Source organism: Mirounga leonina, unplaced genomic scaffold, assembly GCF_011800145.1.
Source record: "Mirounga leonina isolate KUSES-001 unplaced genomic scaffold, KU_Mleo_1.0 Mir_101609, whole genome shotgun sequence".
In the NCBI taxonomy this organism is placed as follows: domain Eukaryota; kingdom Metazoa; phylum Chordata; class Mammalia; order Carnivora; family Phocidae; genus Mirounga; species Mirounga leonina.
Genome location: NW_023270164.1, coordinates 12,268,594 through 12,283,641, shown reverse-complemented (window position 1 = coordinate 12,283,641; position 15,048 = coordinate 12,268,594). Strand labels below are relative to the sequence as shown.

The 15,048-nt window shown below is 53.5% G+C and overlaps 1 protein-coding gene across 8 annotated transcripts; it reads right to left on the bottom strand.

Moving 5' to 3' along the window:
* Positions 1–4,664: 4,664 nt before the first annotated feature.
* Positions 4,665–14,346, bottom strand: FTSJ1 (FtsJ RNA 2'-O-methyltransferase 1). 8 transcript variants are annotated; one of them, XM_035004049.1, is made up of 13 exons: positions 14,077–14,346; positions 12,380–12,553; positions 12,057–12,126; positions 11,867–11,957; positions 11,486–11,564; positions 9,541–9,593; positions 9,402–9,455; positions 9,213–9,315; positions 9,027–9,110; positions 8,250–8,347; positions 7,962–8,159; positions 7,702–7,743; positions 4,665–5,243 (listed from the first exon to the last, which is right to left on the bottom strand). In XM_035004049.1, exons 2-12 carry the CDS (start codon positions 12,513–12,515, stop codon positions 7,711–7,713), a joined length of 999 nt encoding a protein of 332 aa, XP_034859940.1. In that variant the 5' UTR covers positions 12,516–12,553; positions 14,077–14,346; the 3' UTR covers positions 4,665–5,243; positions 7,702–7,710. The 8 variants fall into 8 exon arrangements, with proteins under 8 accessions (XP_034859940.1, XP_034859931.1, XP_034859923.1 ...); XM_035004040.1 differs by having other exon boundaries at positions 8,250–8,353; positions 12,380–12,539; XM_035004032.1 differs by having other exon boundaries at positions 8,250–8,353; positions 14,077–14,345.
* Positions 14,347–15,048: the final 702 nt, after the last annotated feature.

The window sequence follows — 15,048 nt, the reverse complement described above, 5'->3', positions numbered from 1 at the left end:
CCTCCAGTCCATTCGCCCTCCTTCCCTGACCCGCTCTGTGTCCCAGGACGTTGGCTGCGTGAACTTCATCAACTGGGCTCTACCGCATCTGGCTTCTGGCCGAGCCGGGCCCATGAGAAGCCCTGCGAGGCACCTGGGCAGTGGGAGGACAGAGAAAGCCAGGTGTTCACTGGCCGGGGCTGGGCTCCAGCTTCCCCTGGGTTTCAGGAACACTGGTTCCTTTCCCACCCTTTCCAGCCTAGGAATGGTGACAGCACCCCCCTCCCCCGGTGCTAGTTCTAGGGGAGCCCAGCAGCGTTACTGGTTTGCCGAGCCCTCCTGTGTCTCTGTAAATGGTCCCTTCATTTAGGGCTCTTCAAAATTCCACCTGCGTGTGCCTTGTGTACCCCGCCTCCCCGGTGGCCCCGCTCAGGGCCCCTGGCTGACTCAACAAGTAAATATGTATTATTAGGAAGTGCGAAATGCTATGGAGAAAACAAGGCAGGATGCGGGGGTAGAGAGGGAGGGGGTGCTGTATTTGGATAGTCAGGGAAGGCTGCCTGAGATGACATTTGAGCGGAGAGAAGAAGAAAGCGAAGAGGGCAGCCATGTAACCATGAACAACGTACTTATCTTGGGAAGAGTGCCCAAGCAGAGGTGGCAACAACAGATGCAAAGGCCCTGAGGTGGAATAATGCTCGGTGTATTTGAGGAACATCAAGGGGGCTGGTGTGGCTGGAGACAGTTGGCGAGTAGAGACGCTGAAGAGAGTGGTAGGGCAGGGGTTAGCTCACTCATTGGCCAAAGGGGGAAACCCGGCACCTAGGGAAAGGCAGGGCTGGCCTAAGGTCCCACACTGAGGCCATCTTCACTCAATCCTCATGCCTTCCTCCTAGTATGTGCTGCCTTTCTGGAGGACAGGAGGAGGGCTGGAACCTTACCGTGTACCCCAGAGAGAAAGCACAGCCTCCTTGGGAAGTGGTTATGGTGCTGGCCCCTGGGGCTATTGCACCCCCACAGATCAGCCTCATCTCTGATCTGATTCAGGGGCTTCATTCTGTCCTCACAGCAGCCGCCAGAGAGTTCCGTTACAACCCAAGCCAGCCCTCAGCCCTCCTCTGCTCTGGTCTCTGCTGTGGTTCCATCTGTCAGAGAAAAAGCCAAAGTCCCTTTTGTGGCTGGCAAGGCCCTACAGGACCAGGCCCTTGTCACCTCTCTGACTTCACCTCCTGCCACTGGCCCTCTTGCTCATTCTGCTCCCACCGCACTGGTCTCACAGTTCCACCTCAGGGCCTTTGCACTGGCTTTCCCCTTTGTCTGGATCACTCTTCCTCCAGCCATAACTCCTTCTGGGGTCACACTGGTTTGTGTATGGATCCTCCCAGGGTCACACAGTCTGGGGTGTGGACCCTCCTGGGATCAAACAGATGGGGGTGTAAACACTCATGAAGTCACTAGATTTGGGTATAAGGAATCCTGGGGATGTACTAATTGGGGGTGGGCCTCCCAGGATCACAGAGATGAGTTTTGGACACTTCTGGGGTCACACAGTAGGATGTGGAGGCTTTAGGGCTCACGCAGACTGGGATGTGGACATGGTTGAGGTCACACAGAAAGAGGCGTGGCCACTACGAAGTATCACAGACTGAGATGTGTTTTCTTAGGGTCCTATGGATGGTATGTGGACACTTTTGGTGTCACACAGGCTGGTGTGTGGACAACAACACTGGGGTCACACCGACTGGAGTTTGGACACCTCTTGGATCACGGGTACTCCTGGATTAGCATGGGCTCAGCCATGGACACCCGTGTGGTCGAACGGCTTGTGGTGTGGACTCTGCTGAGGGCGCACCAACCAGAGCAGAGATGCCTCTCGAGACGCAGAGATGGGGGGGGTGCCCCCGTGGTCACACTCCTCTGGTCACACTGAATGGGCCATTGTCTTCCCCTGTGGTCGCAGATACTGGGGTGTGGAGACTTCTGTGGTCACACAGACTGAGCTGTTGCTACTTCCGGACTCACTCCGACTGTGGGGTAAGCGCTCCTGGGGTCCCATGGGCTGGGCCGTGGAGGTTTCTTGTAGTCAGAGACACTGGGTTGTGGACGCAGCCGGGACTCATCTGCGGTCATAGAGACAAGGAAGAGAACACGTTTGTACTGGAGTGTAGACACTCCCTGGCTCACATTGTCTGGGCTGTAGACACTCCTGGAATCCGACAGACCGGAGTTTGGCTGCTCCTAGGGTCACACAGACTGGGAACTGGACCCTCCCGTGGCCATGCAGGCAATGGAGCGAATGAACCTGAGGCCACAGAGACTGAGGTGTGGAAACTCCCTGAAAGTTGCAGACCAGGGAGGGACTCCCCAGTGGTCAGAGCTTGGGGTGTGTGGAGACTTCTTTTTTTTATTTTTATTTTTATTTTATTTTATTTTATTTATTTATTTTTTAAAGATTTTATTTATTTATTTGAGACAGAGAGACTGAGAGAGAGAGAGAGCACATGAGAGGGGGGAGGGTCAGAGGAGAAGCGGGCTCCCTGCCGAGCAGGGAGCCCGATGCGGGACTCGATCCCGGGACTCCAGGATCATGACCTGAGCCCAAGGCAGTCGCTTAACCAACTGAGCCACCCAGGCGCCCGAGACTTCTTTGATCATACAGCCGAGGGTGTAAAAACTCCGGGAATCACACAGCTAAGGGCATGCCACCCTGGGGACACGAAGACTGGGTGGTGGCTTCTCTTGTGGTCACACTGAAAGTTGGTCATCCTGGGGTTACACAGACAGGCCATCGTGTGGAGACTTCTGGAGAAACGGGCTGGCTGTGGGCCCTCCTGGGGTTACACAGACTGGGGTGTGGACACTTGCGGCATTTCAAGGTCTGAGGAATGACCGCACCTAGGGGACACTGACTGGGGGACGTGGAAAGCCCATGGTGACAGACTGGAGTGTGAACGATTCTGCAGTAACACAGATGAGGGGTGCGCTCCCGAGGACACCCATGGGGGTCTGGAGATTCCCGGGGTCACACAGAGCGGGGGGGACACTCCTGTGGTGACATGAACTGTGTTGTAGACGCCCCTGGGGTGACCATGACCGAGGTGTGGTAACCCCTGAGGTCACCCAGACTGGGGAAGGGACACCCATTGTTGTTGCGCCGTCTAAAGAACTGACAAACTCGTGCTCAAACTGACTGGGGTGTGTACATTTTTGGGGCAACACGGACTGGGTAATGGAAAGCCTAGGGTCACAGCCTGGAAAATAAACTGTCATCACACACTGGGGTGGAAGTACTCAGACTAAGGTCAATGCTCGACTGGGGACACATGGTATGGGGTACACACGCCTCTGTGGACACAGTGACTTTGGTGTGGAGTCACCTAGAGGCGTATGGACGCTCCAGGAGTTGCAAGGCTAGGGTAGCGACACTCGGGGCCGGACAGGGTGCTCCCGAAGTCGGAGCCCGAGCCTGGGTTAGGCTGGTCCTTCCTGGGCCACACATGCAGGGGTGTGGACACCGCTGGGTCGCACGGTTTGGGGATTGGCCACCTGCCCCCATCAGAGGGACATGCGTGTGTGTATGTCGGATGTCACACAGATGGGGGTGGCCACGATTAGGGACATGGAGCCTGAGATGCGAATACGCGCTGGGTCCCAAAGGCTGGTGGGTTTACACTCCTGGAGATTTAGGTGGATATTCCTGGGGCCTCCGACTCTAGTGTGGGCATGTTGAATTTGCATGGTAATGGGTGTGGCCACCCCCGCGGTCACTAGGCTTTTGTGCAGATACTTCTGTCATGCGTTTCTGGAGTTGCACTGCTTGGGCGAGAAGACTCCTGGTTTAACATTCCATAGTGTGCCCCGCTGCCAACATCAGGCATTATAGACTCAATATGGACACTTCTAGGTTCACACGGTCAGGTACAGAAACCTCTAGGGTCACCAACTGGAATGTGGGTGGTCCTGAGATCACTGAACTGAGGTGTAGACGAAGAATGTGTTTCTAAAGATACACAGGAGGGGCGTCTGGGTGGCTCAGTCGGTTAAGCTTCTGCCTTCGGCTCAGGTCAGGATCCCAGGGTCCTGGGATCGAGCCCCGCATCGGGCTCCCTGCTCAGCGGGGAGCCTGCTTCTCCCTCTGCCACTCCCCCTGCTCGTGCTCTCGCTCTCTCTCTCTCTAGGTGAATAAGTATTTAATTTAAAAAAAGGTACAAACTTCAAGTTATAAATAAGTTTGGGGCTGTAATGTACTGCATAGTGACTATGACTATCAATATTGTATATTTGAAAGGTTTTAGGAGAGTAAATCTTGGGGCACCTGGGTGGCTCAGTTGGTTAAACATCTGCCTTCGGCTCAGGTCATGGTCCCAGGGTCCTGGGATCGAGCCCCACATCAGGCTCCCTGCTCAGCGGGGAGTCTGCCTCTCCCTCTGCCCCTCCCCACCTCCACACTCTTGCTCTCTCTCAAATGGATAAAATCTTAAAAAAAAAATAAAGTAGATCTTAAAAGGTCCTATCACAAGAAAAACTTTGTAACTGAGCTGATGCATGTTAACTGAACTTATTGTAATCATTCTGCAATAGCTAAATATCGAATTAGGTTGTATACTTTAAAATTTATATGAAGTGGTATATCTTATGTTAATGAGAAGAAATATTACTATATATACTAAAATGAAACACTGGGATACAGTAATATATGGACTTTTTTATTAGTACATCAAATCATAAGATCTTCCATAATTCAAAGTAGTGACAAATGCGAACAGCATTTCAAGATGCCTGGAACCCATACTGGAACATACAAAATAACAGATTTGGCTAACAGCTACTGCTTTTCCTATCATGATTTGTTGCCAGCATTCGTATTGGGGGGTAAAGCTCAATTTCGGTCCTATGAGTGAAATTTCAGTTCTATTAGTGAAAATAAAGATGTAATATTTTCCTCCATCAGGTTCACAGATACCCCTGATTTCTATCCAGGTTAAGATCCCCTGTTTTTGGGGTAAACTCCAGACATAATCAGGACACCTTTGGAAAGCTTGAGAGAGGAGGCAAGACCTCGCTCAAGAATCTCCTCTGCGGTGTAGACAGGCATTGTGGGATGTTGCTTTCCTTGCTGTGTTCCTGGTGGTCGTTGCAGGTTCCCACTTGGGGCGTGGATATTCAGGACCCGCTGATGAGATATTTGAAAACCAGTTTCTCAACGCAGGTTCTCGTTTTCCCGACAGCAAACAGCTTCCGAGATGTATCAGACTGCCAGCTACCTAAAGTCAAGGACAAAGAAAGTTTTAAAAATACATTTCCCGGGACGCCTGGGTGGCTCAGTCGGTTAAGCGTCTGCCTTCGGCTCAGGTCATGATCCCAGGGTCCTGGGATCGAGTCCCGCGTCGGGCTCCCTGCTCTGCGGGGAGCCTGCTTCTCCCTCTGCCCCTGTCTCTCTCTCTGTCTCTCATGAATAAATAAAAAATAAATAAATAAAATCTTTTAAAAAAAAATACATTTCCCCACTTCCTTCTACTGTAATCATTGTTCACTCAGGTACTGACATTTTTTTTTTTATTTATTTCACAGAGAGACTGAGAGAGCACACGCAGGGGGAGCGGCAGGCTGAGGGAGAAGCAGACTCCCCGCCGAGCAGGGAGCCCGATGTGGGGTTCGATCCCAGGACCCTGGGATCCTGACCTGAGCCGAAGGCAGAAGCTTAATGACTGAGCCACCCAGGCGCCCCTAGAGGGAGAAGCAGGCTTCCCGCCAAGCAGGGAGCCCGATATGGGGCTCGATCCCAGGACCCTGGGATTCTGACCTGAGCCGAAGGCAGACGCTTCACCAACTGAGCCACCCAGGCGCCCTGGTAGTAACATTTTTGTGACTTTTTCCCCCTACTTCTATTGTGAACCATAACATACAGAAAAATACACAACATCTATGTATGTTTTATAGATGTTCAGTTTAAGGAGTGACAAGAAGGTGTTATTTTTTAATAACTGTAGGATGTTCATTCTCATTGCTGTGTAACTCTCCACTGAGAGTATGCCAGGATTTAACGATCCATTCTGCAGTTATGGATGTTTGGGCTCCGTCTAGCCTGGGGGTACCAACAGTGCCGGCGAGGAATTCTAGTACTTATTTCTTCGGAGCAGCACTGGCTTGCCTGCAGCCCTATACAACGCCTACCCATTTCCCACAGTGGCCATCAGTGTAGAGGGGGTTCCTACCGTTGCACACCCTTCTGGACACTTGGTAGTGCCAGTCATCTTAGTGTTAGCTTGCATTTCCCTGAGAAGCAGATTTTCATGTGCTTGTTAGCCAATCTCCTATTTTCTTTTCCCTACTGATTTATAGGAGCTTTTCAATATCAAGGATACTATATCTAGGGTCTGTAAATAATCTTTGCCCACCGTGATTTGCCATTTCATTTTTTAAAAGGTACCTTTTTTTACTTCTTTTTTTTTTTTTTTTTTAAAGATTTTATTTATTTATTTGAGAGAGAGAGACTGAGAGAGAGAGCACATGAGAGGGGGGAGGGTCAGAGGGAGAAGCAGGCTCCCCGCCGAGCAGGGAGCCCGATTCGGGACTTGATCCCGGGACTCCAGGATCATGACCTGAGCCGAAGGCAGTCGCTTAACCAACTGAGTCACCCAGGCGCCCCTTTACTTCTTTTTTTAATGGAAGACTTGGTCTAAAAACCCTGCTAAGCCACTGTCAGAAAGGGACTTTCTCTGACGTGACTTCCTGAGGATGAAAAGTCCTCCAGCACAGAGAGGTTTGGCTCACTCTGCTGCAGGCAAACTGGCCCCTCACAGCTCCCTCACACACCACGCATGGTTCTGCCTCAGGGCCTGTGTATTTGCTATTCCCTCCATCTCCGTGGAATGCTCTTCCCCTAGATGAACACACACATGCTCTCCCTTGTCTCCTTCAGGTCTCTGCTCAAACATTACCTCAGTGAGCCCTTCATTGACAACCTTTTTAAAAACTGCAAACTGCCACTCCTGGAATTCCTGATTCTCTTTACCCTACTTTATTTAAAAAAAAAAAATGTTCATATCCCTTATTACCTTTACATACACACACACACACACCTGTATATGTATATACAATATGTTGATTCAAGCTATCTATAGTGAAATGCAAGCTATCAATGTCTATGTATACGTCTATGTATACGTAGTGTATCTGTGGGTATGCTGTGTGTAGGAACTCCTGCATTCATAAGCTGTTTGTTTATTACCTCTTTCTCAATCTAGAAAGGGCCAGGATATTTGCCTGTTTTGTTTGCTCTCTTTCCCGACCCAGAACAATGCCCAGCCCACAGCACATGCTTAATAAACGTTTACTGAGCGCCTCAATGCGCACAACGCTTAAAGCAGGCCCTGACACACGACATCACGTACTTAGTAATGGCTGGCTGACTGAAGTCTTCTCAGTTAATGTAAAAATTTCAAAGGTGAGGGCGCCTGGGTGGCTCAGATGGTTGAGCGTCTGCCTTCGGCTCAGGTCATGATCCTGGGGTCCTGGGATCAGGTCCCGCATCGGGCTCCCTGCTAGGCGGGGAGCCTGCTTCTCTCTCTGCCTCTGTCTCTCTCTCTCTCTCTCTCTCTGACTCTCATGAATAAATAAATAAAACATTTTAATAATAAAAAAAAAAATTTCAAAGGTGAAATTTTTCTTTTTCTTAAAGGTGCCCTTTACTCAAACTGTTAGATAAAAAGGCAAATTTACCTGAATGTATTAAGGTGAACAGTTCATTTCATTGTCTTCCACCTACCCAAGAAAAAGAAAAATGACTCAGATACTTGCTTAAGGTTTTCCATTCATTACACTTGGTCTTACCCATTGATTCTTACAGCTACTGGGAGGCAGAGAGGAGTGTTTTGGCCCCAGAGACCTTGTGATTTGGGGGCAGAAAGGGGTACACTGAGAGGGGGTCATGTGGGCTCCGAGAAAGGGCACTGAGGGCCCTGGGCCACACGTTTCCAGACCTCAGAGGCCAGCAGGGTGTGGCGCTGGGAAGCAGCCAGGGGCTGCGACAACGTGTCCGCTGTGCTGATGGGGCAGTCCTGGGGACGGATCTCCTTGGCCAGCCGCCCTTTCTTCTTCAACGTGCAGGCCTCCTGGTACGGTGGCGAGATGGGGGGCTGCGTGGGTGGAGTATACTTGTACTCTGAGCCGTCCTCTAGCTGCAGGGACACATGGTGGGGGGGGACAGTGAGGACCTGGGAACCTAGGACGGTGCCCCCCCATCTGCCCACTGTTGGTTGGACACTCACGTCCAGTGGGTAACTGCGGTCCGAATCATAGGAGCTTAGGTCCCCACAGGTCACAAATGGCACAATGATGCGAGTGGGACCATCCAATTGGTTGAAATCTGGATCTGACAAGCAGGGAGAAATAAGACAGGACAGGGCTGGGGTGCCTGGGACCAGTTGGGACTCCTTCTACAGCAAGGGTATGGAGTCCTCTCCATGTACCTACCAGCTCCTCCACCGGAAATCCTTCATTTGGTTCAGATCACCTCCTCAGGGAGGGCCTCCATGATCACCTGTTCTAGAACATCCCCCTCCCCTGCTTTTCTCACATGGCACCTTATGTTCACTTGCGATTCTACCATATGCTGCCTGAACCCTGTCTCACTCAAGTGTGCTCACCTTAAGAGCAGACTCTGTGCCTTTTCCCGCTAGGGACCAGGCTAAAGACTCTCGGGGCAAAACTCCCCCACCGGGGTGGAGTATCCACCTGAGGGCGTGACCAAGTCTTCCTAGGCTAGAATCTTAGGTGGGTGGAATCTCCCCTGGGGCAGGACTCGGGATCCGAGAGTAACCATTAGAGGACTGGGATGAAGATCCTCCTGGGACAAAACATCCATACAGGGGTGGAATTCCCACCCGAGGGTGGGGCTAAGGATCATCTTGGGACAGAAGTTCCATAAAGGGTAAGTTTCCACCAAGGGGTGGGGCCGAGGGCCCTCCCGAGACATAAATTCCAGAAGGGGGCAGAGTCCTCCCCCACCCCCCGCCCCAGGAGGGGCCCAGGGCTCTGGCTCTCACCGTAAGAGTGGTCCAGCAGGGGTTTGGTCAGGTCCGGAAGGAAGCCTTCAGGGGGGTCATAACCCTGACAGACAGCGAAGGCCTCTGTGGGTGGAAGGTGGAGTGAGGGGCAACCGCTAGCCGCACCCTGCAGCGAACGCACGCCTGAGACCGGCACCCGCCTGCCTGGCCCTCCAGCCCCCTGACCTATGCTGGAGTTCCGGCTGCTTCTGGGCTTGGCACACAGCACGCTGGAGAAGAAGACGCGCAGCTGGCTATAGATCAGGGTCACATCCCGGCCTCGGAAGATCTGCAGGGTAAGGGAACAGAGATGAAGGCACGAGGGTGGCCCTGGAGGACCCCGCTTTAGCCCTCGCCAGGTTCTCCAAGGCTTACCTTGGCTACAAAGCAGCCTCCTGGCTTCAACACGTGTGTAGCAATGTTGAGAGCCTGTGGGCAGGACAAATGGCTAAGGCGGAGGTGGAGACAGGCACGAGGGGTCCAAACTGAGGCAGGGGCAGCCAAGGTTACTCACGGCTAGGAGGAGCTGGGCCTGCATATACTCATCAACATCATGGAGGCCAGTTACTGCGGCAAGAGGAACAGCATTAGGGGGGGCCATCCGGTTCTGGCTAGCTCCTTGTCCCAGACAGGTCGGGATGCTACAAACATTTTCCAGGCTCTCTTACTACTAAGGTTCTGCGTGCAAATTACTATCTGCCAACTGGATGCATGTTCTGGGCTCCTAGCCCTCAGGCACTCATTTTAATTTTCAAAACAACCTTATACACAGGTATCATTGTTATCATTTCTTACCTCCAACCCAAACTGCTCCTTTGAGCACCTGACTCACAGATCAGACTCTGACACGTCCAAGACCAGACTCCTGACCTTCCTCTCCTTACGCCATCTTCCCCATGCCATCTGATCCTTCCAGTTGTTCCAGCCAGAAACCTTTGTACCGTTGACACCCTCCATTCTCTTCTCACAACCACGTTCAAGCATTAGCAAGTCCTGTCGGCTGTACTTGCACAAGAGCTCCTGGATCAATCCTCTCGCCTCATCTCTGCCACCGCCACCCCGGTCATCGCTCACCTGGGCTACGCTGTGGCCTCCTCCTCCCGCCCTCGCCCCTCACACAGCTCACAGCAGCCAGAGGGGTCCGGTCACAAGTGGAGTCAGCATGGCCCTCCTCTGCTCACAACCCTCTCATGGTTTTCTCTGAGCTCTCATCTCAGGGAAAAAGCCACAGTGCTCACTGTGGCCCCCACAAGGACCCACACAAGAATCTGCCCCCCGCATCCCGCCACCTCTCTGTCCTCCCGTCCTACCACTCCCCCCTCGCTCACTCTGATCCAACCACACTGATATCCTCGCGGTTCCTCACACATGCCAAACACCCTCCCACCTCAGGGCCTTTGCACTGGCTGGTCCCTTTGCCTGCACGGTTCGTTCTCCAGATATGCCCCTGGCCTACTCCCTCACCTCTTTTAAGTCTTTGTGCTAAGGTCATGGGGGCCTTCCCATCCACTTTACTTAAAATGCCAACAGGTACTCCCTGTCTCCTTCTCCTTTCCACTGATTTTCCTCATGGTACCTATCATCTCTTCGCATGCTATGTGACTCCATCATTTGTTTCTTTTCCCTCTGCTCCCACTAGAACGTCAGGTCTGTGAGGTCAGATTGGTAGAATTTTTTTTTTTTTTAAAGATTCTACTCATTTATTTGAGAGAGAGAGAATGAGAGAGAGAAAGCACATGAGAGGGGGGAGGGTCAGAGGGAGAAGCAGACTCCCTGCCGAGCAGGGAGCCCGATGCGGGACTCGATCCCAGGACTCCAGGATCATGACCTGAGCCGAAGGCAGTCGCTTAACCAACTGAGCCACCCAGGCGCCCAGATTAGTAGAATTTTATTCACAAATGTTTTCCCCACTTGTAGAACAGTACCCGACACACAACAGGTGCTCGATAAATGTGCACCGAGTGAACGGCTGACTGGAGAACAGGAATGAGCAGCACCACAGAAAGAGAGAGTTGCAGATGAGAGGTGAGCAAAGGGAAAGGTAGATAGCAGCCAGACCGAAGTGGCAGGGTACGGAGACGGAGGGGACAGAGGCAGAGATCAGGAAGCAGGGGCAGGGAGAAACTGCTAGATGTGGGAGAGGTGAGGGACAGCTGAGAGCAGGGGGAGGCAGGGAGTAGCTGAAGTGGTGAAAGAAGCCAACAGGGGGCGCCTGGGTGGCTCAGTCGGTTCAGTGTCCGACTCTTGATTTCGGCTCAGGTCATGACTTCAGGGTCGTGAGATCAAGCCCCGCGCCACGTGCTAGGCGTGCAGCCTGCTTAAGATTCTCCCTTTCCCTCTGCCCCCACCTCTCTTAAAAAAAAAGAAAAGGAAATAAAGAGAGAAGCCAGCAGATGTGGGAGCCACAGAGAAGGACGCCCACAGGGCTCCCGCCGGGCCTCCCGACCCCTGCTGCTTACCGTCAGGAGCCCCGTCGCACACCACTAGGTCCGCTGGGCGGCCCTCAAAGTGCTGGATGATCTCCTTGGCAGTGGACAGCTACAGAAGAGAGGGAAGACGAGTGGTCCCGGGCCCCCCCGTCCGCAGCCCTCTAACCCCGCCTGCCCAGGGCCCTAGCCAGCAACCCTGGGGCAGCCAAACCCTCAGGCTTCACTGGTCTAACACCGGGTTCCATCTCTGGGGACCCAGTCCCATCATTTCTGGCTGGCTGAAATGATGACCGGCTGGTTCTGTTTCTCCACTGTGACACTCTCTGTCTTTCTCTTCCACTCTCCGTAGCTGCCAGGTTTGGAGGGGCTCTCACCCGGGATACACCCCAACACCCCCAGCCACGCTCTTACCTGGGTGATGTCCCCTTGGATCTGTAACACACCTGGTAATGGAGCCATAGCCTGAAGGTCCACGGCCACCACATGGCCAGAACCCTGGCCCCTGTGGACAACATGGCCCACGTCAGCCCAGTTGTCACTCCTGACTCATCCCTGACCTGGCCTGCCCTCCCAGCTGCCCCATCTGGGAGCCTACACTCACCCAATTTTCTGGCTCAGCACCTGGCTCCAGCTGCCCGGGGCTGCGCACAGGTCAACTGCCCGTGTCACACCTGAGCACACACAGGGACATGCAGTGGTCAGTTGCACCCACCTCTCCAACCCTGAGCCCTGCAAAGGTCACCCCTCTCCCCTGGGGGAGCACCCACATCTCTCCGTGCCCAACTCCTTCCAAGTCACCTGCCCCTCTTCCTGCCCCATCCCTGCCCCGCAGACCCTCCAAGTCAGCCCACCTACCACAGGAAGCTCTGCCGACATGGCCCACTTGTCTATTCCCTTTGCCCACCCCATCCCCCGGTGACTCGCCCGCCAGGTGGGGACCTTGGAAGAGGTGGAATTCCTCGTCAAGTTGTAGCAGCTTGAAGGCACTGCGGGCACGCCAGCCATTCTCCTTGGCCAGGCGGTAGTAGACATCCCGCTTGTCCTTTGATGTCCGTCCCATCTCACACGCTGTCTGCCCAGGGACCTGCCAACAGTAAGCTGATGCTGCCCTGTATCAGTAACTGGGGGAGTGGGCTACCATCTATGCCTGCAGGGCAGTGAGAACCACACAAACAGCCCCAGGACCCCCAGGACAGCTCACTCAGCAGATGGGGAAAGTGGAGCCCAGTCCCTGACCCCACTGACCTCACAAGGCCGAGGGACTCCATCACTGAGCACTAAGGCTTCATTGCTCACCCCACAGAACCCGCCCTGCTCACTCCACAGATTCCCCCACTCACCCCCACAGATCCCCAAACCCAACACTTATAGATGACCCATTGCCGACCCTGTGGGCCTCCCACTGCTGCCCACCCATACTCCACACATCAAGCCCCGTGACACTCGCCCACCTCACCCCCATTAAGATCTCACTGACCATCTCCCCAGCTGTCTTCACGGCCCCTAAATTCATACACCCCTATCAGCCTTGCTCTCACCCCCAGTATCCTAATACTACCTCATGGTACTCCTCACCCCCTTAATCTCTCCCCACCCCATTCCCCATTAATAAATGATTAGTCCCCCACTAACTCCTTTATTACTACATCCTTACCAACCTCCATTAATGCGTAGAGGATCATGGCCTATTAGTTCCCCATTAAGCTCTCAACTACTATGATTTATCAGCTCCCATTAACCCAGCCCTCCAACTGATCCCTCATTGATCTCACCGTTAGCCCCCTGTAACCCCTTCATTACCACACATGTTAATCCCTGATGATCACACATCAGTTCGCCCACCTTGCCCCCTCAATAATCACTTGATGATCACACCCCAGCAGCTTACTATTACCCTCTCTTTGCTCACTGTTCCCATTAATTCCTCAGTTATCATGCCATGACTCCCCAAAACCCTTTTGACTACAACACACCTACCTCTCATTCACTTTTCCTTGATCATGACTCCCACTGGCTTCAATTATTCCCTCCATAGCTTCACCATTATTCTTTGGATTACCATTGTCCCACCGCTCTTCATTAACTTAATATCATACCTCAACAGTCCCCCAGGGATCACGCCCCCATCCGCCTCCCACTACCTTCTTTCTAGCTGCCCACTCTACCACCCCTTCATTCATCAATGAACACACCGCTGGCCCCCATGAACACGTTGACTAAAACACTCCTATCAGCCCCCATCGATTCCCGATAGCACGCCCATCAGACCTCCAGTACTTTCATGCGACCCACGCCCCTCTCCCATTAACAGCCCTCTGGCCACGCTCCCGGTCTCACATCATTACCTCAAAGCCCATGTCCCCACTGGGACCACCAGACCCCATTCAAGGAGGCTCCGCCGGTATCTGAAGCCCTGCACTGCCCCCCGCCCCCCGTCCACCCCGCACAGCGGTTCCCTTCCAGACAAACCTTGGGTCTGGAGCCCAACCGGCACCAGCCGCCCAGACTACGCGGCTGCAGCACGGAAGGCGAACTTCCCTCCTTCCCTCGCCGGCGGGACAGCGCAGGCGTGCCTCAGCTGTCTCGGCCCGGACCCACGTCCTCCGCGCCCCAGGGCCTACCTTAGCTTTCGGGGTGGGGAGGAGGGGGACGAGGAGACCGGTCCGTGAGCAGCCCGAGCCGCGGCGAGAGCGCAAACCCGCCAGAAATCGTAAGGCTTCAGCTTGTGCTCTTAGCCCGAAAGCCTGACGCGCATGCCTACGGACCCCCGCAGCGTGGCGAGCCTGTCATCGTGGAACGCGAAGGCTCCGGCGCGGCGCGGCGCGGCGCGGACCCCACCTGAACGTACAACGTGAGTCCCCGTCATCTTGTGTCGACGTAGTTCCTCTCGCGGACTGCCGATCCCAGCATGCAACGGGCCCGACCCCAGCTGCTGAAGTCGCGCACAAACGTCGCGAGGCGGTCAGAACCGACTCTTCTTTTGTTCCGAGGCTACGATGGATTTTGCTCCCCGCCCCTCCGTTTTTGGACCGGCGTGTTCACTGGGGACTACATTTCCCAAGACGCAACGGGCACGGCGGAACCCATTCCTTTTACGCGAGCCGCGAAGTGAAATTACAGCTGGCGTCGGGAACGTGAGAGTTAGGAGGATGCGTTAATTAAGTGCGCTGGAGCACGGAAGCCGGTCTGTGGCAAGATGCGGATCCACTTCAGCTCACTGATAGCGCTGCTCGACTTGCACGCTTTCAGAGCTTCAGTTTCTCCCTCTGTAAAATGGGGATAATAAGTAGTATGGCTTCACAGAGTTATTGGGAGGATTTGAATAGGTTAGCTCAGCACAGTGTCTGTCCTTTTGTAATTCTGTGTTCTTCAAACGTTTTTAACTTCGATCCACTGAAAAAGACTGCGTCGCGACCCGGTGCACAAGTAAATACAGTAATGGAAACATTCGTTAAAGCGTTTACCATGTGCCAAGCACCTATTCTAAGTGCTCTGGTAAATGGCTAACAACCGGCTCTTTGGGCGGGGGCTGGGGGGCTGGGGGGCTGGGGGGTGGGGAGGAAGCCCTGATGTCTCACATTTGCCAATTTTCC